Below are 22,524 nucleotides of genomic sequence, written 5' to 3' on the forward strand. Positions count from 1 at the left end.
TTGTGGGTGAACTTTGGTGTTCTCTCTATCTAACCTGCTAGTGGAGGGACATAACCCACAAGTCTCTGGATTGATGAGGGACTAATGGAAAGAAAATTATCAGGTAAGACATAATTTTACCTTTGTCTTGCCCATCCTAGAAATACTGTATTATTCCCTCGTCCATTCAATAACATTCTATGGCTTTTTCCTCCAGGAAGCCATCCAACCCTTTTTTGAAATCCGCTAAGTTAACCGCCTTAACCACCTTTTCCGGCAGCGAATTCCAGAGTTTAACTATGCGTTGAGTGAAGAAACATTTCCTCCGATTCGTTTTAAATTTAGCACACTGTGGCTTCATCGCATGCCCCCTTGTCCTAGTATTTTTTGGAACGCGTAAACAGACGCTCCACAGACCTCTATCATATCTCCCCTCAGCCGCCTTTTCTCCAAGCTGAAGAGCCCCAGCCTCTTCAGCCTATCCTGATAGGGAAGTCGTCCCATTCCCTGTATCATCTTTGTCGCCCTTCTTTGCACCTTTTCCAATCCCACTATGTCTTTTTTGAGGTGCGGCGACCAGAATTGTATGTTGAGTACAACTAAATGCAGGCCCAAAAAAATAGTGTATAAACAGCTTCCATTTCACAACAGAAGTCAAGCACTATATAAAGCATATGCTTTCTAAGCGAAAATGTAGATAAGGAGCATCGTTTGTGACTGGCTGTCTTGCATGGTGGTAGTAGTTAAAGTATACATTCTCAACATGATCTTGTAGATAGCTGAGGATGAGAAAAAACATATAGAGGGGCATAATCGAACGAAAACGTCTATCTCCATGGGCATTTATCTCCGAGAACGGGTCCGTGAAGGGGCGGACCGAACTGTATTTTCACAAAAAAATAGACGTCCATGTTTTATTCGACAATTTGTGAGCTGGGCGTTTTTGTTTTTCAGCGATAATGGAAAATGAAAGCGTACAGCTCAAAAACGAATAAATCCAAGGCATTTGTTCGTGGGAGGGGCCAGGATTCGTAGTGCACTGGTCCCCCTCACATGCCAGGACACCAACCGGGCACCCTAGGGGGCACTTTTACAAAAACAAAAAAAATGGTAAAAGAGCTCCCAGGTGCATAGCACCCTTCCCTTGTGTGTTGAGCCCTCCAAATCCCCCTCAAAACCCACTGCCCACAAGTGTACACCATTACTATAGCCCTAAGGGGTGAAGGGGGGCACCTACATGTGGGTACAGTGGGTTTGGGGGGTTGGACGACTAATAAGCATTAAGCAGCACAATTGTAACAGGTAGGGGGGGATGGGCCTGGGTCTACCTGCCTGAAGTCCACTGCACCCCCTAACAACTGCTCCAGGGACCTGCATACTGCTGCCAGGGAGAGGTGGGTATGACATTTGATGGTGAAAATAAAAAGTTGTGAAACATCATTTTTTTGTGGTGGGAGGGGGTTAGTGACCACTGGGGGAGTCAGGGGAGGTCATCCCCGATTCCCTCTGGGGGTAATCTGGTCATTTAGGGCACTTTTTGGGGCCTTATTCGTGAAAAAACAGGGTCCAGGAAAAGTGCCCTAAATTCTAGCTACAAACGCATACTTTTTTTCCATTATCGGCGAAAGGCGCCCATCTCTGTTCGGGTGATAACCACGCCCCAGTCCCGCCTTCACCACGCCTCCGACACGCCCCCATCAACTTGTACGCTTCCGCGATGGAGTGCTGTTGAAAACGTCCAAGTTCGGCTTTCGATTATACCGCGTTATTCGTTTTTGTGAGATAAACGTCCATCTCCCGATTTAGGTCGGAACTTGGGCGTTTTTCTCGTTCGATTATAATCAGGCAAGTATTCTGTTTTGAGGGTAGACAGCATGCCCATCGGCCTCTTGTTTGACAGTCATTCTCACTCTATCCTCTTAATATCATTTTCCTAGAAACTGAAGCCAGAAAATAATTTTCATAAAATGTAATCTGGTATCTTTTACTCATGTCCTTGAATTACAGAAGAATTGGTGTGTTCAGAATATGGAGTGCTCTTACTATTTTAGCTGATAATCCATTTTTTCTGTAGACCTATGTGAAAAGCCAAGACAAACAGTTTGCTGCAGCTACCATCCAAGCTATTGGACGATGTGCAACCAACATTTCAGAAGTGACTGACACATGCCTGAATGGCCTAGTGTGTTTGCTGTCCAACCGGGATGGTAAGCTTTCTGTTCCATTTTGGTTTTCTTTGAGTGATTTAATTTTCATGTTACTCTCTTGAGATGGAAGTAGATAGAAAAGGAGTAGGGTGTGCTGTGATATATGTTTTCAATCAATACACATGGCAAAATACAATAACAGCAGATGAATCTAAGCAGGAAGTACTTTTTCTAGTGTTTTTAGTGATCACTCACCTTGAAATAAAGCAAATTCTTAAATTGTCAAATGTTAACACTTGTTTTTGTCTGTATTTTCTTTAAATAATACCAAATTAGTCAGGTTTTAGAGATCAAGATTATTCTTTTTTCCCTTTTGAAACATGGCATATAAATATTTGACTGCAGTTAGTATACAATGATTATTTAAATGAGGGAATGCCTGTGTTTGGTGAGTTAATATTGAGGAGATGAGGATAAAGGACGACATAATTTTTATTGGTTGAAGTTTTTTGTTTTATAAAATGATTTTAGGCAAGAACTGAGTAATATAAGCAGAACTCTTCCTAACCCACATAAGTGCATCACCTTCATTTCTTTGACCTAAGTACTGACACTTTGTGAAAATGTACAAAATCTAAGAAGTGCAGAAATTTTCCACTGGTTTTTTTTCCAGGAAATTATTAGCACTTTGGTTTTATTAATACCATATCTAATACCAAAGGCCCAAGAGAAAATTAAATTTTTAAATATAATTTTTATTGAATGTAAAACTATACAAATCACAGTTGGTATTGTAATATCTGTAATCCCGGTAGCAAACCTTCAGGGGTGGTAGGCTCCCTTCAGCAGTCCACAAACAAAGTCCTTCCAGACAACACAGCTTTTAGTTCCAAACAGTTTATTTCCCCTCCTCCACAAAATCTCAGTTCAAGGGGGTTAAAGTCCCATTCAGTTTCCAAAATAAAGCAACCAGAAAAAACTTCCCTTTAAATCCAAGTTCTCCCCCAGTTCAACAGCCTGGGTTTCAGTTTTAAAAGTCTTTCCGCTTGGGTGGTTGCAGAATGGCAGTACACCGCCCACAACACAGCTAATTGACTCCTGTGACCACCCACTGCCTTCAGTCCCTGCAACTCTGCCCCAAAGTACAATTACAGTCCATGTCAACTGGCTCCTCCAAACCTGGTGTGTTGGTCTCTCCAGCCTCTCCTTCCTCCAAGCACTCCATTAACTCTGCTTCTCTGCTAGGCTGTTGGTTGGAGACCTCCTCCCCCTCCCAGGTGGAAGGAATCTTGTACTGATTTCTAACCCAAGGGTATTGAGCTTTGTCATCCCTGCTCCCCCTTCAGGCCCTCGCCTGCCATAGCAGCTGCTCTTTCCAGTCCTTTTCCCCCCTCCCTTCCACGTGGGGGCCATACCGGGTTTTGGGACCTACCACTCCGATCCCTTCTCTCAGGGCCTTGTAGGGAATGTAGTCTGGCCCCATACCGCCTCCTGAGCTGCTTAGACCCTTCAACCTCCTTACAGTATACAACCTTTTACACACCAACCTTGTTAGAAGGGGTTATAATAACTGACTAGTTTTTCTCTTATCTGCTATCTCTTTCCTCTCCCTCCCCTCCCCCTGCTTCCCTCATCTTTTTTTTTAAATCTTGTTTATTAACATCAATCTTAAATTAAGCCTTTACAGTAGCAATGGTTACAGCATTTTCTATAAAACAAGTAACAAGTATACCAGTGTACATATCCATTCTGTTTTTTTCTTTTCGCCCTCTCCTATTCCCCTCACCCCACCCCCCCCACACCCCCCCCCCCCCACACTTCAGGAGTTCAGCATTCTAGTCACTGCTGTCAAATTGTCCCAGAAAGGGGCCCATGTTTTACAATATTCATCCCCTTTTTTTTGAGGCCGTCTGTGATTTTCCTTCTTTCCAATGAACACGTGTATCATTAGGGAGCGCCACTGAGCCACCGTGGGGCTTTCTGAAGTAAGTCAGACTTGCAATATCGCTTTTTTTCCCCATCAGGATTGTCCTCTGCAGGTATTCTTCCATTCCAACCGGTTTTTGTCCTTGCAGAGTGAATCTGTTGAATAATTGCCTTGGGGAGTGGTGCCATTTTGTTCTCCATATATCCAACACCTGCACCGCTACATTATTCCAAAATCTATGTATCTTTTGACAGGTCTAGAACACGTGTCCCAGATGAGCATTTGCTAATCCACATTTTGGGCAAGAGTCTGTATCTCTTAACATCTTAAAAAGAGATGATAGAACCTCTGTCCACGTGGGTGTTGTCTACAGACCCCCGACACAATGAGAGGAACTAGATAAAGATCTGATCGCAGATATTCAAAAATTAGGAAAGAAAAAAGAGGTTCTGTTGATGGGAGATTTCAGTCTGCCAGATGTAGATTGAAGGTTCCGTCTGCCAAATCAGAAAGAAGTAGAGAGATCGTGGATGCTTTCCAAAGTGCTCTGCTCAGACAAATGGTGACGGAACCCACGAGGGAGGGAGCGACGCTGGATCTGGTGCTCACAAATGGGGATAGTGTGTCAAATGTCCGAGTGGGTGCACACCTGGGAAGCAGTGACCATCAAACGGTTTGGTTTGATAAAACGGCTGAAGTGGAGGGCGGCCACTCTAAACTCAAAGTCCTGGATTTCAAGCATGCTGACTTGAGTAAAATGGGGGAATACCGGAGGAAGGAGATGATGGGCTGGGAGGACGTACAAGAAGTGGAAGGGCAGTGTTCCAGGCTGAAAGAAGTAATAAATAGGGCCACAGACCTTTATGTAAGGAGAGTAAATAAAAGCAAGAGAAAAAGGAAACCGATATGGTTCTCCAAGCAATTGGCTTAGAAAATAAAGGTTAGAGTGATATGATACAGACGTTCAAATGCTTGAAAGGTATTAATCCGCAAACAAATCTTTTCCGGAGATGGGAAGGCGGTAGAACGAGAGGACATGAAATGAGATTGAAGGGGGGCAGACTCAAAAAAGATGTTGGTGGATGCTTGGAATTCCCTCCCACGGGAGGTGGTGGTGATGAAAACGGTAACTGAATTCAAACATGCGTGGGATATGCATAAAGGAATCCTGTGCAGTAGGAATGGATCCTCAGAAGCTTAGCCAAAATTGGGTGGTGGAGCAGGTGGGGGAAGAGAGGTTGGTGGTTGGGAGGCGAGGATAGTGGAGGGCAGACTTATACGGTCTGTGCCAGAGCCAGTGATGGGAGGCGGGACTGGTGGTTGGGAGGCGGGAAATACTGCTGGGCACACTTGTATGGTCTGTGCCTTGAAAAAGGCAGGTACAAATCAAGGTAAGGTATACACATATGAGTTTATCTTGTTGGGCAGACTGGATGGACCATGCAGGTCTTTTTCTGCCGTCATCTACTATGTTACTATTGCCCTGTAGGCTCTGCGTGGTGACATGTGTAGACGCAGTGTGAACTTGTATTGGGTCTCCCACCGACTCACATTTTCTGTCAGCTTATAAGTCCTCATAAGGCTGGTTTCCAGCTGTTCTGCTGTAACCTCCACTCCCAGTTCCACACTCCTCAGCCGAGCCTCTCCACTAGAGTCATATTTTTTGGTATGTTCTCGAAGGAAGGAGTGGTAGTATTTCAATGGTATCCGATATTGGGCATCCAAGCCAAGCATAGCGTTATATCTTTCCCACATTTCCGAGTCTAGTGACGATCTGGGCAAGGTCTGCACGTAATGTCGTAGTTGTAGGTATGCAAATGTATCTCTTTTGTTCAATTTAAACTCCTTACACAATTCTGGTAGAGATTTCATTGTTCCTTGTTCGGTGACCACATGGTACACGTAGGGAATTCCCTGTTTCTCCCAGTCCTTAAAAGTTCTGGATGTATTCCCCACTGGGAACGTGGGTTACCTCTAATGGGTACCAAGGGTGAGGCCGATTTGTTTAGGACAAGAAACTTGTTAAGCCACCGCCACGTTTGCTGTAATGGTCGAAATATGGGGGTCACCGCCCCCAAGCTCATCTTATTGTCTGATGTTGTATGGAGCCAACTAGCAAAGTGCTGGTTCTGGAACCACTGAGTCTCTGATTGCAAACTGGAGAAGTATTGTTTGTTCCGAAACCAGACCGAGAGGTGGCGCATAGAACTCGCTATTGAGAATAGCCACAGATCCAGGAGACCGAGACCCCCTTTGTCTCGGGGAAGCATAGTTCTTGTTATTGTCATTCTGGCTCGTTTACCTTGCCACAAAAATTTAAGCTGTTTATGTAGCCACCGCTCGACCTCTCCTCGCAGGTACATTGGCAGCATTTGAAATGTATAAATCCACATTGGGAACAGTATCGTATTGTATAATGCCACTCTCCCCATCAGAGATATGAGCAATGCCTGCCAGTTATGTAGGGCCGTCCCTACTCGATTCTTCATTTTATCCATGTTCAGGGAGTATATTTTTGATAAGTCAGCTGGTATTTGAACACCCAAGTATGTCACTGCGTCCTGAGCCCATTGCAATGGAAAAGGGCCCGTCCACTCTGTTTTTAACTCCAGATCGGAGGGAAGGGCCATTGATTTCTGGGTGTTCAATGTAAATCCTGAATGAAATCCAAACTCATCAATTACTGATAGTAACCTAGCAAGAGAGGCCTGTGGGTGCACTAGGGTTAGGAATAGGTCGTCGCCAAGACCTTCACTATTTGTCCCGGGAGTTGTACCCCCTCTATCTCAGGGTCTATCTCTATTGTGCGCAGCAGTGGCTCCAGATATAGTAGGAATAGTAAGGGGGAGAGTGGACAGCCCTGCCTGGTGCCTGCCTGTACCCGAAACTTGGGGGACTTAACTCCATTTACCAAAATTCTTGCAGTTGGGGAATCATATAGTGTTTTGTTTTGCTTTTAAAAACCAGTCCTCTATGCCCACATACGATAATACTTGAAACAAGTAGTCCCACCTCACTTTTTCAAATGCTTTCTCTGCATCTAGGCTGGCCATCAGCAAATGTGTCTCAGTAGGTCGGCACTGTGCTATAGATAGAAGGACCTTACGGACGTTAATTACCGAGTGCCTGCCTCTTACAAATCCCTATCAAGTCCAACATTTGGGGCGCTAGTCGTGCCACCAGTACTCGGGCCAATATTTTTAGGTCTATGTTAATCAAAGAAATTGGTCTATATGACTACTTGATCTACAGGTTTGCCCGGTTTAGGTATCAATGTTATCAAGGCTTCATTTTCTCCAGGAGTAAGTGTGCCCCTTTGTACCACAGCTTCATAATACTCAATAAGTGGTGCACTAAACTGGGCTGGCAAGAGTTTGTAGTATTCAGCCAAGAACCCATCAGGTCCCGGTGCCAAGCCCAGAGGAAGGGATTTAAGCACCTTCTGTATCTCCTGTGCCTGCAGCGGCGCAGGTAGCCTTTCCCGCGCTAGTGGGGATAGTTTGGGGATTCCAGAGTCCTCCAGGTAATCGATAGCTAACTGCTCTTCTTGGCTTTCTCCCCTTGCATTCATCTGGGCAAAGTGCTTGTGGAAGGCCTCTATTCTCCGAGGACAAGCAGGCTGCTTGTTCTCACTGATGGGTGACGTCCACGGCAGCCCCTCCAATCGGAACACTTTTCTAGCCAAGTCCTTTGCTAGTCCTCGCGCGCCGATGCGCACCGCGCATGCGCGGCCGTCTTCCCGCCCGAACCGGCTCGTGCCGGCCAGTCTTCTTTTGTCCGCGCTCGGTACGGTCGTGTTTCGCCGTTCGCGCCCCAAAGTTGACCTCGCGCGTCGTTTATCGACTTCGTTCTTTTAAAAAAAAAAAAAGAAAAAGGTGTCGGAAGGAGACCTTTATGGTTTTCTCCCTTCCCGTACTTCTAGTTTTGCCCCGGTAAGTTTTCTTTCGTTGTCGGGGTAGGCCCTATTTAGGCCTCGGTCGAAGTTTTTCTTCCCCCTATTTTTGTGGTGCCATTTTCGCCATTTCGAGTTTTGATCTCGCCGGCGCGATTTTTCCGCCCATGACATCGAAGTCTTCCAGCGGCTTCAAGAAGTGCACCCAGTGCGCCCAGGTAATCTCGCTCACTGACAGGCACGCGTCGTGTCTTCAGTGTCTGGGGGCTGGGCACCGCCCTCAGGCCTGTAGTCTGTGTTCCCTTTTGCAAAAGCGGACCCAGGTAGCGAGATTAGCCCAGTGGAACATTTGGTTCTCGGGCTCTTCGTCGGCATCGGCACCGGGAGTATCGACTGCTTCGACGTCGTTGGCGCCCGGACCTTCATCCTCACCCCCGATTGCATCGAGTGCATCGAGGCATCGGCCCTCTGCATCGGGTCGGCGTCGGTGGTATCGAGACCTCCTCGTCTGCTGATGTCGTCGGACGGTGGTGCTTCGTCTGGAGTGCAGGTGAGGGCTGTCCATTCCCCTGCTGGTGGCGGTGAGCCTTCGGGTGGGTCTCCCCCTACCCTGAGGGCTCCTGCGGTACAGCCCCCCCGAGACCGACCCTCTTCGGCCTCGGCCCGAGGAAGAGACGGCTGGATTCTACGTCCTCCTCGTCGGTGCCGGGAAGCTCCGGTGACGTGCTTCGTTCCAAAAAATCGAAGAAGCATCGTCACCGGTCCCCTTCCCGTGTCGGCACTGAGAGCTCTGGGTCGCCGAGGGAGTCGGCACCCAGTAAGCATCGGCACCGAGAGGACCGCTCGCCCTCTGTTCAAGAGGTGTCGATGCGCTCCCCTTTGGACAGCCCGAAACAGCCTCCACGCCCGGAACAGGTTCTGACATCGACTCCTGCATCGGCTTCCATGTCTTTTTCCACAGCCGCTCTGCACGAGAGCCTCCGGGCCGTTCTCCCAGAGATCCTGGGAGAGCTGTTGCGCCCTACGCCTCCGGTACCGGGGGTGCTTGCGCCACCGGTACCGTCGAGCGAGGCGCCGGCTGGCCCATTGTCCGGGGTGAGGTCTCCGACATCGGTGCCGCTTGCGGTACCGAGTGCGGTAGCCTCCCAGGAAGGCTCCCCGACTACGTCGGCGGAGGGAGCTTCGCCGGTGCGGGCGAGGGAGTCTACCTCTCGACGCTCCCACCGTGGCCGTGGTTCCACAGAGTCGAGCCGGGCACGGTTGCAGACACAGGTCCATGAACTTGTGTCTGACACCGATGGTGAGGCCTCGTGGGAAGAGGAAGAAGACATCAGATATTTCTCTGACGAGGAGTCTGAGGGTCTTCCTTCTGATCCCACTCCCTCTCCTGAAAGACAGCTTTCACCTCCTGAGAGTCTGTCTTTCGCTTCCTTTGTCCGGGAGATGTCTACGGCCATCCCCTTCCCGGTGGTTGTGGAGGACGAGCCCAGGGCTGAAATGTTTGAGCTCCTGGACTATCCTTCTCCACCTAAGGAAGCGTCCACTGTTCCCTTGCACCATGTCCTGAAGAAGACATTGCTTGCGAACTGGACCAAGCCATTAACTAATCCCCACATTCCCAAGAAGATCGAGTCCCAGTACAGGATCCATGGGGACCCAGAGCTGATGCGCACTCAGTTGCCTCATGACTCTGGAGTTGTGGATTTGGCCCTAAAGAAGGCTAAGAGTTCTAGGGAACATGCTTCGGCGCCCCCGGGCAAGGACGCTAGAACCTTAGACTCCTTTGGGAGGAAGGCCTACCATTCCTCTATGCTCGTGTCCAAGATCCAGTCCTACCAGCTCTACACGAGCATACACATGCGGAACAATGTGCGGCAGTTGGCGGGCTTGGTTGATGCTCTTCCCCCTGAGCAAGCCAAGCCTTTTCAGGAGGTGGTCAGGCAGCTGAAGGCGTGCAGAAAATTCCTGGCCAGAGGAGTTTATGACACTTTTGATGTTGCGTCCAGGGCCGCTGCTCAAGGTGTGGTGATGCGCAGGCTCTCATGGCTGCGTGCCGCCGACCTGGAGAATAGAATCCAGCAGCGGATTGCGGACTCGCCTTGCCGTGCGGATAACATTTTTGGCGAAAAAGTCGAACAGGTGGTAGAGTCTCTCCACCAGCGGGACAAGTGCAAACCTGGTGGCGACAGGTCCCTCCTTTTCTCCCCCCTCCCGCTGGCTCCTTAAGGGCGTTTATTTCGACGTTTATTTAAACGTTTATTGCAGCTACTCACTGGGACACCAGGTCGTTACAGCTCGGAGCGAGAAGCAGGTAATTTTTACCTTTTTATAGCGGGCAGGGGGTTCCCCGATCGATCTCCACGTGGCCTATGGCGTCGGAGGGTGAGGGCGCGAAGAATCGCTCCCCGGACCGCGTGTGCGCTTCTAGCGGGGATGCGGGGGTCTTAAAGTCTGATTTGCCCTTGTTGGGTGTCAGTTCGGAGGCCGGTCAGTGTCCCGGATCTTCCTCCGGTGCGGCGGTTTTTCCCGCCATAAACGCCCATCCTCCGCTGCTCCCCTCCGACATCTTGGCTGGCCACTGCTCGGACGGCTTCTTCTTGGGCCGCCCTTGAGCTGGGAGACGTTAATGCCATGGCCGCCCTTGATTTGGGCGACGGCAAAAAAGCGGCTAAAGTTAAGCGCCATTCTTCCCGTGCGGCTCCTTCGCGGAGTGTCGCGCCGGACGCCATCTTGGATGCGCAGCATGTTTCTCCCCCGCTCTTGCGAGCGCCGGTTGAGGGTGCGTCTAGGGCTGTGGCCCAGGCTGCTGAAGTGCACAGTCTGCGGGGTTTCTCCCCCGAGTTCATTTTGCTGCTGCATCAGGCCTTCCTTATGCAAAACGCTGCCCCTTCTCCCTTGTCCGATAAAGGGGTTGAGGCCCCCGGAAGTAAACGCCCTCGGGTGGATTCCCAGGCCTTAGAGGACTCTGTTTCCTCTGATGTAGATGAGGGCAGCGTATCTGAGTTCTCCCAACGGTCCTTTGGGGATTCCTTGGAGGAGACGGATTCCCACTCGGATGGAGCGGATGACCCCTCTGCAGCGCGGATCTTTCGCTCAGAGGATTTGCCCAACCTGTTAGTGCAGGCCATGAGCATTTTGAAGATTTCCTCTCCAGAGGACGTCTCTCCCTCAGCCCCTGTTGGCTTCGCCATTATGCTGGGGACGAAGCGCCCGCCTAGAACCTTCCACGTGCATGATGCCATGCACACCTTAATTTCGGCTCAATGGGATGTCCCGGAAGCGAGCCTCAAAGTGGCTAGGGCTATGTCCCGCCTCTATCCTCTGCCTGACAGTGGCCTTTATTTGGCCTACCGTGGATTCTTTAATCACTGTGGTGACTAAGAAAACGGCGTTGCCGGTGGAAGGTGGCACGGCCCTAAAGGACGCCCAAGACAGAAGATTGGAGGCGGCCTTAAGGTCGTCCTTCGAGGCGGCTGCCTTAAGTTTGCAGGCCTCAGTTTGCGGCTCCTACGTGGCCAGGGCGTGCCTGACGATTGTGCAGCGGGCTTCCCCCTCGGATCCTTCCTTGAGGGCTGATTGGCCGGCCCTGGAATCGGGCTTGGCTTATTTGGCAGACTTACTGTATGATGTCTTGAGAGCCTCGGCTAAAGGTATGGCTCAGACAGTCTCTGCGCGGCGGTGGCTTTGGCTGAAACATTGGTCTGCGGACCACGCCTCTAAGTCCCGCCTGGCTAAGTTGCCTTTTAAAGGCAAGCTGCTCTTTGGGGTCGAGCTGGACAAAATTGTGACCGATCTCGGCACGTCTAAGGGCAAAAGGTTATCGCCCCGGTATCTCCAGAGGACGGTTTCAGGAAGCCCGTCGGTACCGCCCGGGCAAGTCGGGCTCCTCTGCCCCCTCTTCCTTCAAGAGGAACTTCTCCCCCAAGCAGCATTCCTTTCGCAGAGACCGCCGTCCCGGAGGTGCGCCCTCCGGTCCTCCCCCAGGGTCTCGTACCCAATGACGAGGTCCTGGTCCATGGCCCAGTGCAGATTGGAGGGCGAGTGGACCAGGGTAACTTCAGACGCTTGGGTGCTGGAAGTCATCAGAGACGGCTACAAGCTAGAGTTCTGCCGACCCTTAAGAGACGGGTTTGTACTCTCTCCCTGCAAGTCTCCGGTCAAAGCTGTGGCAGTGCAGCAGACCTTGGACAATCTGATCCGCCTGGGTGCGGTCGTTCCGGTGCCAGAAAATCAGCTTGGCAAGGGACGTTACTCCATTTACTTTGTGGTACCAAAGAAAGGAGGTTCTGTACGGCCTATCCTCAACCTCAAGGGGTCAATTGGGCCTTGAAAGTTCGGCACTTTCGCATGGAGACTCTCCGCTCTGTTATAGCGGCAGTGAAGGCAGGGGAGTTCCTGGCATCCTTGGACATCAAGGAAGCGTACTTGCATATTCCCATCTGGCCTCCTCATCAACGCTTTCTGCGTTTTGCAGTCCTGGGCCGACACTTCCAGTTCAGAGCCCTCCCGTTCGGGTTGGCTACTGCTCCACGGACCTTCTCCAAAGTAATGGTGGTCATCGCGGCCTTCCTGCGAAAGGAAGGAGTACAAGTCCATCCTTATCTGGACGACTGGTTGATCCGAGCCCCCTCTTATGCAGAGTGCGGCAAAGCTGTGGACCGGGTGATTGCTCTTTTGGGCTCCCTGGGGTGGATCATCAACTGGGAGAAAAGCCAGCTGCGCCCGACTCAGTCCCTGGAGTATCTGGGAGTTCGATTCGACACCCAAGTGGGCAGAGTGTTCCTGCCGGACAATCGGATTGTCAAACTTAAGGGTCAGGTGGACCAGTTCCTAGTAGCCTCTCCGCTTCGGGCTTGGGACTATGTGCAGCTGTTGGGCTCTATGACGGCCACGATGGAAGTAGTGCCCTGGGCCAGGGCTCATATGAGACCACTACAACACTCTGCTGCAGCGCTGGACTCCGGTGTCGGAGGATTATGCTGTGCGCCTTCCCTTGGACCCAGCAGTGCGCAAGGCGCTGAGCTGGTGGCTGAAGACAGACAAGTTGTCTGCAGGGATGCCTCTTGTGACCCCGGAGTGGATTGTCGTCACGACGGACGCCTCTTTGACGGGCTGGGGAGCCCACTGCATGGGAAGGACAGCGCAGGGGCTCTGGTCTCCTGCAGAGGCAAAGTGGTCTATCAACCTCCTGGAACTCAGAGCCATTCGGTTGGCGCTTTTGGAGTTCCTCCCGGTACTGGCGTTGAAGCCAGTACGGGTCCTGTCGGACAATGCCACGGCTGTGGCCTATGTCAACCGCCAGGGAGGTACCAAGAGCGCCCCTCTAGCCAAGGAAGCCATGAATCTATGCCAGTGGGCGGAAGCGAACCTGGAACAGCTGTCAGCGGCCCACATTGCCGGAGTCATGAATGTCAAGGCGGACTTTCTCAGTCGCCATACCTTGGATCTCGGAGAGTGGCAGTTATCGGCTCAGGCGTTCTTGGACATCACGAAGCGCTGGGGCCAGCCGAGCCTAGATCTGATGGCGTCATCGGCCAATTGCCAAGTGCCGCGCTTTTTCAGCAGAGGACGGGACCTTCGATCTCTGGGAGTGGATGCTCTTCTCCAACAGTGGCCGACACAGGAGCTTCTCTATGTGTTCCCGCCCTGGCCCATGTTGGGCAGGCTACTAGACCGGGTGGCAAAGCATCCGGGCCGAATAATCCTGGTGGGTCCGGACTGGCCCAGACGTCCCTGGTATGCGGACTTGATCAGGCTCTCAGTGGACGACCCTCTGCGGCTGCCAGTGGAGCAGGGCCTGTTGCATCAGGGTCCCGTGGTGATGGAGGATCCCTCCCCCTTTGGTCTTACGGCCTGGCTATTGAGCGGCAGCGTCTGAGGAAGAAGGGCTTCTCAGACAAGGTCATCGCCACTATGCTGAGAGCGAGGAAGCGCTCTACTTCTACTGCTTACGCCAGGGTTTGGCGTACCTTTGCAGCGTGGTGTGAAGCAGGCTCACTTTCTCCCTTCACTGCTCCAATTCCTTCAGTGCTGGCGTTCCTGCAAGAAGGTCTGGAGAAAGGCCTGTCGCTCAGTTCCCTTAAAGTCCAGGTAGCGGCTCTGGCTTGCTTCAGGGGCCGCCTGAAGGGTGCTTCCCTGGCTTCGCAGCCAGATGTGGTGCGTTTGTCAAGGGAGTTAATCACCTGCGCCCTCCTCTGCACTCAGTGGTGCCTGCGTGGAATCTCAACCTTGTACTAAGAGCCTTGCAGAAGCCGCCTTTTGAACCCTTGTCGAGGGCATCTCTGAAAGACCTGACGTTGAAAGCAGTCTTTTTGGTGGCTATCACTTCAGCCAGAAGAGTTTCCGAGCTCCAGGCACTCTCATGTCGAGAGCCTTTTCTGCAGTTCACTGAGGCAGGAGTGTCTATTCACACAGTGCCTTCCTTCCTGCCCAAGATTGTTTCTCGCTTCCATGTGAATCAGCAGCTCTGTCTCCCTTCCTTTCGTAGGGAGGACTACCCAGAGGAATACTCTGCTTTCAAATTTCTGGATGTGAGACGAGTCATCATCAGATACTTGGAAGTGACCAATGATTTCCGGAAGTCGGATCATCTGTTTGTCCTGTTTGCAGGTCCTCATAAGGGTCTGCAGGCTGCTAAGCCTACAGTGGCAAGATGGGTCAAGGAAGCCATTGCAGCGGCTTATGTGGCCGCGGGGAAGGTGCCGCCTATCCAGCTGAAGGCTCACTCCACTAGAGCTCAGGCGGCCTCGATGACAGAGGCCGGGTCCGTCTCCTTGGAAGAGATATGCAAGGCGGCAACTTGGGCATCGGCCCATACCTTCTCCAGGCATTACCGCTTGACTGTGGCTGCTCGGGCGGAGGCCCGGTTTGGAGCTTCAGTGTTGCGGTCAGGGATTTCAATGTCCCGCCCTGGGTGAGTACTGCTTCGGTACATCCCACCAGTCTATGGATTGATCAGCATGATGATATGGAAGGTAAAATTATGTATCATACCTGATAATTTTCTTTCCATTAATCATAGCTGATCAATCCATAGCCCCTCCCAGATATCTGTACTGTTTATATTCTGGTTGCATTTCAGGTTCAAGTTTAGTCTTCAGTTCCTGTTCAGGAGGACTTCGTGTTCAAGTTTTTTCAATTGGATTCTTCAAGAGTTGAGACGAGTTTGTGTTAGTGAGCTGTTGCATTCCTCTCCCCTCCGTTTTACGGGGCTGGATTGAGACATAAATTCTGCCGGCACTCCCTCCCGCTTCATGCGGCTGTAGGGCAGCTTTGTACCCCTCCCGCTTCGGCGGTGTTAGGGTCAGTCAGCTCCTCCTGCGGTTGCGGTTGCAGGATAAGCCAGATCCCCCCGCATCGGCGGGGTGGTGTCCCTCCCCCGCTCCGCGGGGATGAGCTGGACGGATTCCCCTCCCCCACTTGTGTGGGGATGAGCTGGGTTAATTCCCCTCCCCCGTTTCGGCGGTGGTGAGCTGGGCAGAGTGTCCCTTTGTGGGTGTAATTCTCTAAGTGCTGAGTCCTGCGGATGGAGCTTGGATATCGACATACTAAGGAGTTTCCGGCAGCACATGACCACATATAGGGAGGCAAAAGGATTGCTCTCTATCTCCACCTGCTGGTAGATGGACACAACCCACCAGTCTATGGATTGATCAGCTATGATTAATGGAAAGAAAATTATCAGGTATGATACATAATTTTACCTTTAATGGGACAGAGTCTGCATGTATTCAGCCAAAGAAGGTCTTGCCTCACCAATTTGCTTCATTTCCTTGAAGGCTTGAATAAACATGTTGATAAAGGTGAGCTGGTTGATGTAATATATCTAGATTTTCAGAAAGTTTTGACAAAGTTCCTCATGAGGGAGTCCTGAGAAAATTAAGGAGTCATGGGATAGGAGGCAGTGTCCTTCTGTGGATTGGACCAAAAACAAAGGGTAGGTTTAAATGACCATTTTTCTCAATGGAGGAGGGTGAGTGCCGCAGGGATCTGTACTGGGACTGGTGCTATTTAACACATTTATAAATGATCTGGAAATTGGAATGATGAGTGAGGTGATTAAATTTGCAGATGACACAAAACTATTCAAAGTTGTCAAAATGCATCCAGATTATGAAAATTTGCAGGAAGACCTTAGGAAATTGGAAGACTGGGCATCCAAATGGCAGATGAAATTTAATGTAGATAAATGCAAAGTGATGCACATTGGGAAGAATCCGAATCAGCACTCAAGAAAAAGACATATGTGTCATTTGTAGACAACATGCTGAAATCTTCTGACCAGTGTGTGGCAGTGGCTGATAAAGCAAACTGGATGCTAGGAATTATTAGGAAAGGGATGCAAAATAAGACCAAAAATATTATAATGCCTCTGTCGCTCCACGGTGAGACCTCACCTTGAGTATTGCATTCAGTGCTGGTCGCTATATCTCAAAAAAAGATATAGCAGAATTAGAAAAAGTTCAAAGAAGAGTGACCAGAATGATAGAGGGACTGAAAATGCTCTCATATGAGGAAAGGCTAAAGAGGCTCTTCAGCTTGGAAAAGAGATGGCTGAGAGGGGATATGATTGAAGTCTACAAAATCCTGAGTGGTGTAGAGCAGGTGGAGGTGAATCAATTTTTCACTCATTCAAAAAGTACACAGACCAGGGGACACTAAATGAAATTGCATGGAAATACTTTTAAAACAGATAAGAGGAAATATTTTTTCACTCAAAGAATAGCTGAGCTCTAGAACTCATTGCCGGAGGATGTGGTAAGAGCATATCTGGGTTTAAAAAAGGTTTGGACAAGTTCCTGGAGGAAAATTCCATAGACTGTTATTCAGATGGACATGGGGCAAGCCACTGCTTGCCCATAGATTGGTAGTATGGAATGGTGCTACAATCTGGGTTTCTGCCAGGTATTTGTGTCTTGGATTGGCCTCTTCTGGAAGCAGAATACTGGGCTACATGGACCATTAGTCTCAGCCAGTATGGCTATTCTTATGTACCTCTGGATTAATCAGCAGCTGCAGACATCAGTAAGAATTGAGAATCACCAGCAAGCATTAAGTTCTGATCCAAAGCTTTCGGGCTTCCGAAAAGAAGCTGCATAAGAGGTATCACTCGCTATATAGAGAAATTGGTGTAATTAAAATAAGCAGTTCCTGCTGGGCCCTGGAAGCTGTTTAGCAAACTGGAGAGCCTCAGTAGCCTTGGGGGAAAAAAGTGTAGCCAGCATGCTGAACCCAAAATTTAGCTGGGTACATTAAGGTGGAAGGCACTCTGTTTTGGTGCAGCAGGGAACATGCATGTATAAACTCTTTTCGGTGGGCCGCCACCACTGCAGTTAAATCTTGGAAGCATAAAACTTTGTTTTCAGAAGTTAGTTGGTTCGCCGTTCTCATCTCTTGCTTATGGACATAAATAATTTCAAGATATCTGTGCGTAGATGTAATTTTGCACAATCCTTTTGAGATTTAACAATTTTGAATAACTTTGTGTCGTCAGCAAATTTACCTCACTAGTTACTCCCATCTCTAGATCATTTATAAGTATGTTAAAAAGGAGCGGTCCCAACACAGACCCCTGGGGAACCCCACTGTTTATCTTTCTCCATTGAGAATATTGACCATTTAGCCCTACTTTCTGTTTTCTATATTTTAACCAGTTTTTAGTTCACAATAGGACTTTTCCTCCTATCCCATGACCCTCCAATTTCTTGTGGAGTCTTTCATGAGGTACTTTGTCAGACACCTTTTGAAAATCCAGATACACAATATCGACAAGCTCACCTTTTATCCACATGTTTGTTCACCCCTTCAAAGAAATGTAATAGATCAGTGAGGCAAGATTTCCCTTCACTAAATCCATGTTGGCTTTGTCTCATTAAACTACAGTGTAGTAAATTTAAAACAAATTGGAGAAAATGTTCCTTCATGCAACGCATAATTAAACTGTGGCATTTGTTGCCGGAGAACGTGGTGAAGGCAGTTAGCCTAGCAGAGTTTAAAAAGGGGTTAGACGGTTTCCTAAAGGACGTCCATAAACCAGTACTAAATGGACTTGGGAAAAATCCACAATTCCAGGAATAACATGTATAGAATGTTTGTACGTTTGGGAAGCTCGCCAGGTGCCCTTGGCCTGGATTGGCCGCTGTCGCGTACAGGATGCTGGGCTCGATGGACCTTTGGTCTTTTCCCAGTGTGGCATTACTTATGTACTTATTAATCCTTGCTTTTGAATATGCTTCGTAATTTTGTTCTTTTAAAGTTTGAGACAGATGAGTTATTGATTTGAAAATAAGGTCTGATTGTGATGATATGTATGTGTGGATGTGCTGTAGTTTGTTTTTATTGTGTTAATTTTGGGTGATCTGATGCTGTAAGTACATGTCTGCATTTTTGTGATTCCATTGTAAACTGCTTAGAGCTGTTAATAAAGGGCAACATAAAAGTAATCAATTAAATAACTAAAATAAAGTAAAGTAAGGCATTGGAATGCCAGTCAATAGCACTGCTCCATCCTTGCTTACCAGTCTAGGGTTGCCAACTAGATACAGATTTGCCTAGCAAGGTTGATCCAGTCCTGGGCTTACCCCAATGCATGCAATTACTTGTAGCCTTTCTTTTCTTAGGGAGTCCCATGGGGAAATCAAAACCACGTCCCTGCATGCATCCCTACTCATCACTGATGCACCATATTTTAGTGCAAATGAAAGAATTCATTAAACATAGGCTGAGGAGAAAGTTCTATGGACATCTCTTGTGCCTCTACATGGAAAATGGCAGTGATTCAAAGAGAACAAAATTTTCAGTTAAGCTAGTGCTGGTGAGAGATTATTAAATGAGAAAAGTATCAAACTACCTAACAGTTCAGGATGTAGCTGCCATCTTGCCACAAGGCCAAATATTTATTGCAAGTTATTTATTCCATTATAAAAATATTTTCTGTATTTTGTAAGTATCTAGTTTTCTTTTTCTCTTCACTTCCCTGCTTCAGTTATCTCTTCATAGTATTATTGTCATTCCTTTTTTTTTTTTCTTATCTTTCTTCTAACATTCCTCTGCCTCATCTTTTCTCATTGTCCTTTAGTTTCTCGTAACCTCCATTAATTGTTCTTCCCTCCTACTTCTTTACATAAATCTTTTCATCACTCACTCTTCTCTTCATCTCTCTTGTGTTTCTGTGCACTCTTACTCCAACCTTCTTCCCAGGCATGTTTTTCCTGTATTTTCCCCTTACATGCACTTTTCATTCCTCTTCTCAAATGTAGCCACACAACTTGCTCAACTTCTGTTGACTTAAAAAAATGAGAGATAACATGCCAAGGGGAAAAATATATTTCAAGTTTGTTTTATGTGTTGTTATATTTAATTTTGTTAAAATCTTTAGCAGTTTGAAATATACAGTATTTTTATTTTTTAATCAGAGGCAGTGGTAGCAGAGAGTGTGGTTGTTATAAAGAAACTGCTGCAGACGCAACCAGCACAGCATGGTGAAATAATTAAACACATGGCTAAACTCCTGGATGATATTAATGTAAGTATTTATTAACTTGTATATTTTCTTGGTTTAAATGTATTGTAACTTTTAGGTTGCATCTAAAGTAAAATTAGCATCAGGATATTTATGATTGTTTTCCCCATTGTAGAAATATGCCCATGCAGGTATATGCAGATGATTGGATGCTAAATAGGGAAAGGGAAATGGGACTTGATATACCACCTTTCTGAGGTTTTTGCAACTACATTCAAAGCGGTTTACATATATTCAGGTACTTATTTTGTAGCAGAGGCAATGGAGGGTTAAGTGACTTGCCCAGAGTCACAAGGAGCTGCAGTGGGAATCAAACTCAGTTCCCCAGGATCAAAGTCCACTGCACTAACCACTAGACTACTCCTCTACCAAATAGCATGCTTTTTGTACAAAATGGTGTTACTGATTTTGGAATATAAGTACCACGGATATTTAGAACATTTCAGTTTACAGCTAGTGTTAGTATAAAATGTGTGCATTCATTAGCGCTGATATGAAGTAATATAATCATAGACAAAAAATAAAAAATTTGTCTGACTTCATATAATGTGCATCGGTTTTTTGTCTTTTTTTTTCTTTTCTTTTCCTTGAAATGAATCAAATTTGGAATTATTGGCAAATATATATCTTTGTAATCACTTAGATATGGGATTTCCCAGGATTTGGCAATTTCAGGAAATCATTAATAAACATAAAAGAATACAGGATTTGTAAGAGTAAATGCTGATGCAGGTTGTATAACAGTATGAGACAATCTCAATTGGTAAGGTGCCAAAAGATATGTACAATAAAATTATACACGACTAGATTAATGAGAGAGTAATTGGAGCTCAAAGCAATAGGCAATTCTGTTGTAAACATGAATGATAGTCATAGGATGAATAATATTTAGCTGACATTTAATTAACAAATTTCCTACTTGTTTAAGAGGAGGTCTTTAAATCATGACAAGTATTTACATGTAAGCATTTTAGATGGCAGCACCTTTTGGTTAGAGGTCTGGAGAACTGACTGACATTCCTCTCTCGTACTTAACTGTAACCACTGGCAAATTTTAATATAAATTTATTTAGTCCATAGCATACGTGTAATATATATGCAAAAGAGCCCTTTATGAAAATCTTAATTATAAGAGACATATATTAAAAAAGAGAAAAACATGCCAAGGAGCTTTACCAATTATGCAGAATATATAGTAGCAGTGAATGATGTGCATGTTTCTTTTGGGGGAGTTCTGTGCAAGAAGTGTAATAATTCTGCACACACTGTGTTAGAATTCTGCAAACTTTTATGGACACTTAACTGTTAACACTGTATAATTACCACCTTTGAATAATGATTTATTGAAGTTACCTTGGGGGTCAGCACCTAAGATAAAGATCTAGGGGGTCTGTTTACTAAGGCACGTTAGTGTTTTTAGTTCGCCTTCAATTAGCGCATGCGCTAACTAGTTCACCCGTAGGAATATTATAGGCGCGTACACAGTTACCGTGCGTTAATGGTTAATGCGAGTTTAAAACGCTACTGCGCCTATGACGCGGTTTAGTAAACAGGGCCCTAGGTGGTGGTGTAGACAATATGCTGAAATCTTCTGCTCAATGTGCAGTGGCAGCCAAATAAGCAAACAGGATGCTAGGAATTTTTAGGAATGGGATGGTATAGAGAATACTATAATGCGTCTGTATCGTTCCATAGTGCGACCTCACCTTGAATATTACATTCAGTTCTGGTCACCGTATCACAAAAAAGATATAGCAGAATTAGAAAAGGTTCAGAGAAGAGTGAGCAAAATGATAGAGGATGGAACTCTTCTCATATGAGGAAAGGCTTCGAAAAGGGATGGCCGAGGGAAGATGTGATTGAGGTCTACAAAATCTTGAGTGGTATAGAACAAGTAGAAGTGAATTGATTTTTTTTTTTTTTTTTACTCTTTCAAAAAGTACAAAGACTTTGGGACACTCAATGAAGTTACATGGAAATACTTTTACAACAAATAGAATGAAATATTTTTTCACTCAACAAATAATTAAGCTCTGAAACTCTTTGCTGGGGGATATAGTAACAGCAGTTAATATATCTGGATTTTAAAAAAGGTTTGGACAAGCTCCTGGAGGAAAAGACCTTCGTCTTCTATTGAGACAGACATAGGGAAACCACTACTTGCCCTGAGTTTGGTAGCCTGGGTTGTTGCTACTATTTGGGTTTCTGCCAGGTACTTGTGATCTGAATTGGCCACTGTTGGAAACAGGATACTTGGCTAGATAGACCATTGGTCTGACCCAGTGTGTTCTTAAGATGCAATATAGAAAACTATCACTCAAAGATGTGGAATTTTAAAAAGTTTTTATGCAGAATTTCCTCATTATAAGTTCTGGCTGCTGGCTCCACCACTCCATTTTTGTCTTTCCCTTGGTTTGATCGCCTCTCTCATGCCTCTTCTACATTCAAAACCTTCCATCCCAGCATTCTTTCTTTCCCTGGAAGACCTTCAGCTCTCTCTCTACACCAGGGATGTCCATCCTCCAGGTCGTCTTATCAGGATTTCCACAATGAATATGCATGAGATCTATTTGCATACAGTGGAGGCAGTTTTTGCAAATGGATCACATGCATATTCATTTGGGGAATCCTGAAAACTCAACTGGGTTGTGGCCCTTGAGGATAGGGGTTTGGACACCCCTGCTCTACACTCTTCCTTTCAAAGGCTTGGACCCCAGGTCTATTTTTTTTCCAGCCCTTAGCAAAAACCCTGACTTGCTCTGCATTGGCCTCGGTGCTTCTCTGGCTCTTGTTTTCCCTCCATCCTTCTCTTCTCTCTCCCAACCAGCTACCAGATTTTAAATTTAAATTAAGGCGGACTTCCGGTTGGGACATGAGCTGAGCAGCAGCGTGTGGCTTGAGCTCTGAGACCCCTGCCAAATCTTAAACTAATCGGAAGGTGCCTGAAGTCAGATTTCGCGGAAGGCGGAGTAATTTATGGACAATTACCTTAGCAGGTCTCCATTAGCGATGGCACAAAAATCTGTGAAGAAAGAGAAAATAAAGACGAGCGCGCAGG

General features: G+C 47.3%; 1 protein-coding gene across 1 annotated transcript in view; it reads left to right on the forward strand.

Moving 5' to 3' along the window:
* Nucleotides 1-22,524, forward strand: part of AP3B1 (adaptor related protein complex 3 subunit beta 1) — a 1,191,861-nt gene that overhangs the window by 347,714 nt on the left and 821,623 nt on the right. Inside the window, exons 13-14 of the mRNA XM_030193246.1 lie at nt 2,054-2,186; nt 19,360-19,469. Coding sequence (XP_030049106.1) covers nt 2,054-2,186; nt 19,360-19,469 — 243 coding nt within the window. The remainder of the gene's footprint in view (nt 1-2,053; nt 2,187-19,359; nt 19,470-22,524) is intronic.

Source organism: Microcaecilia unicolor, chromosome 2 (genome assembly GCF_901765095.1).
Source record: "Microcaecilia unicolor chromosome 2, aMicUni1.1, whole genome shotgun sequence".
NCBI lineage: Eukaryota > Metazoa > Chordata > Amphibia > Gymnophiona > Siphonopidae > Microcaecilia > Microcaecilia unicolor.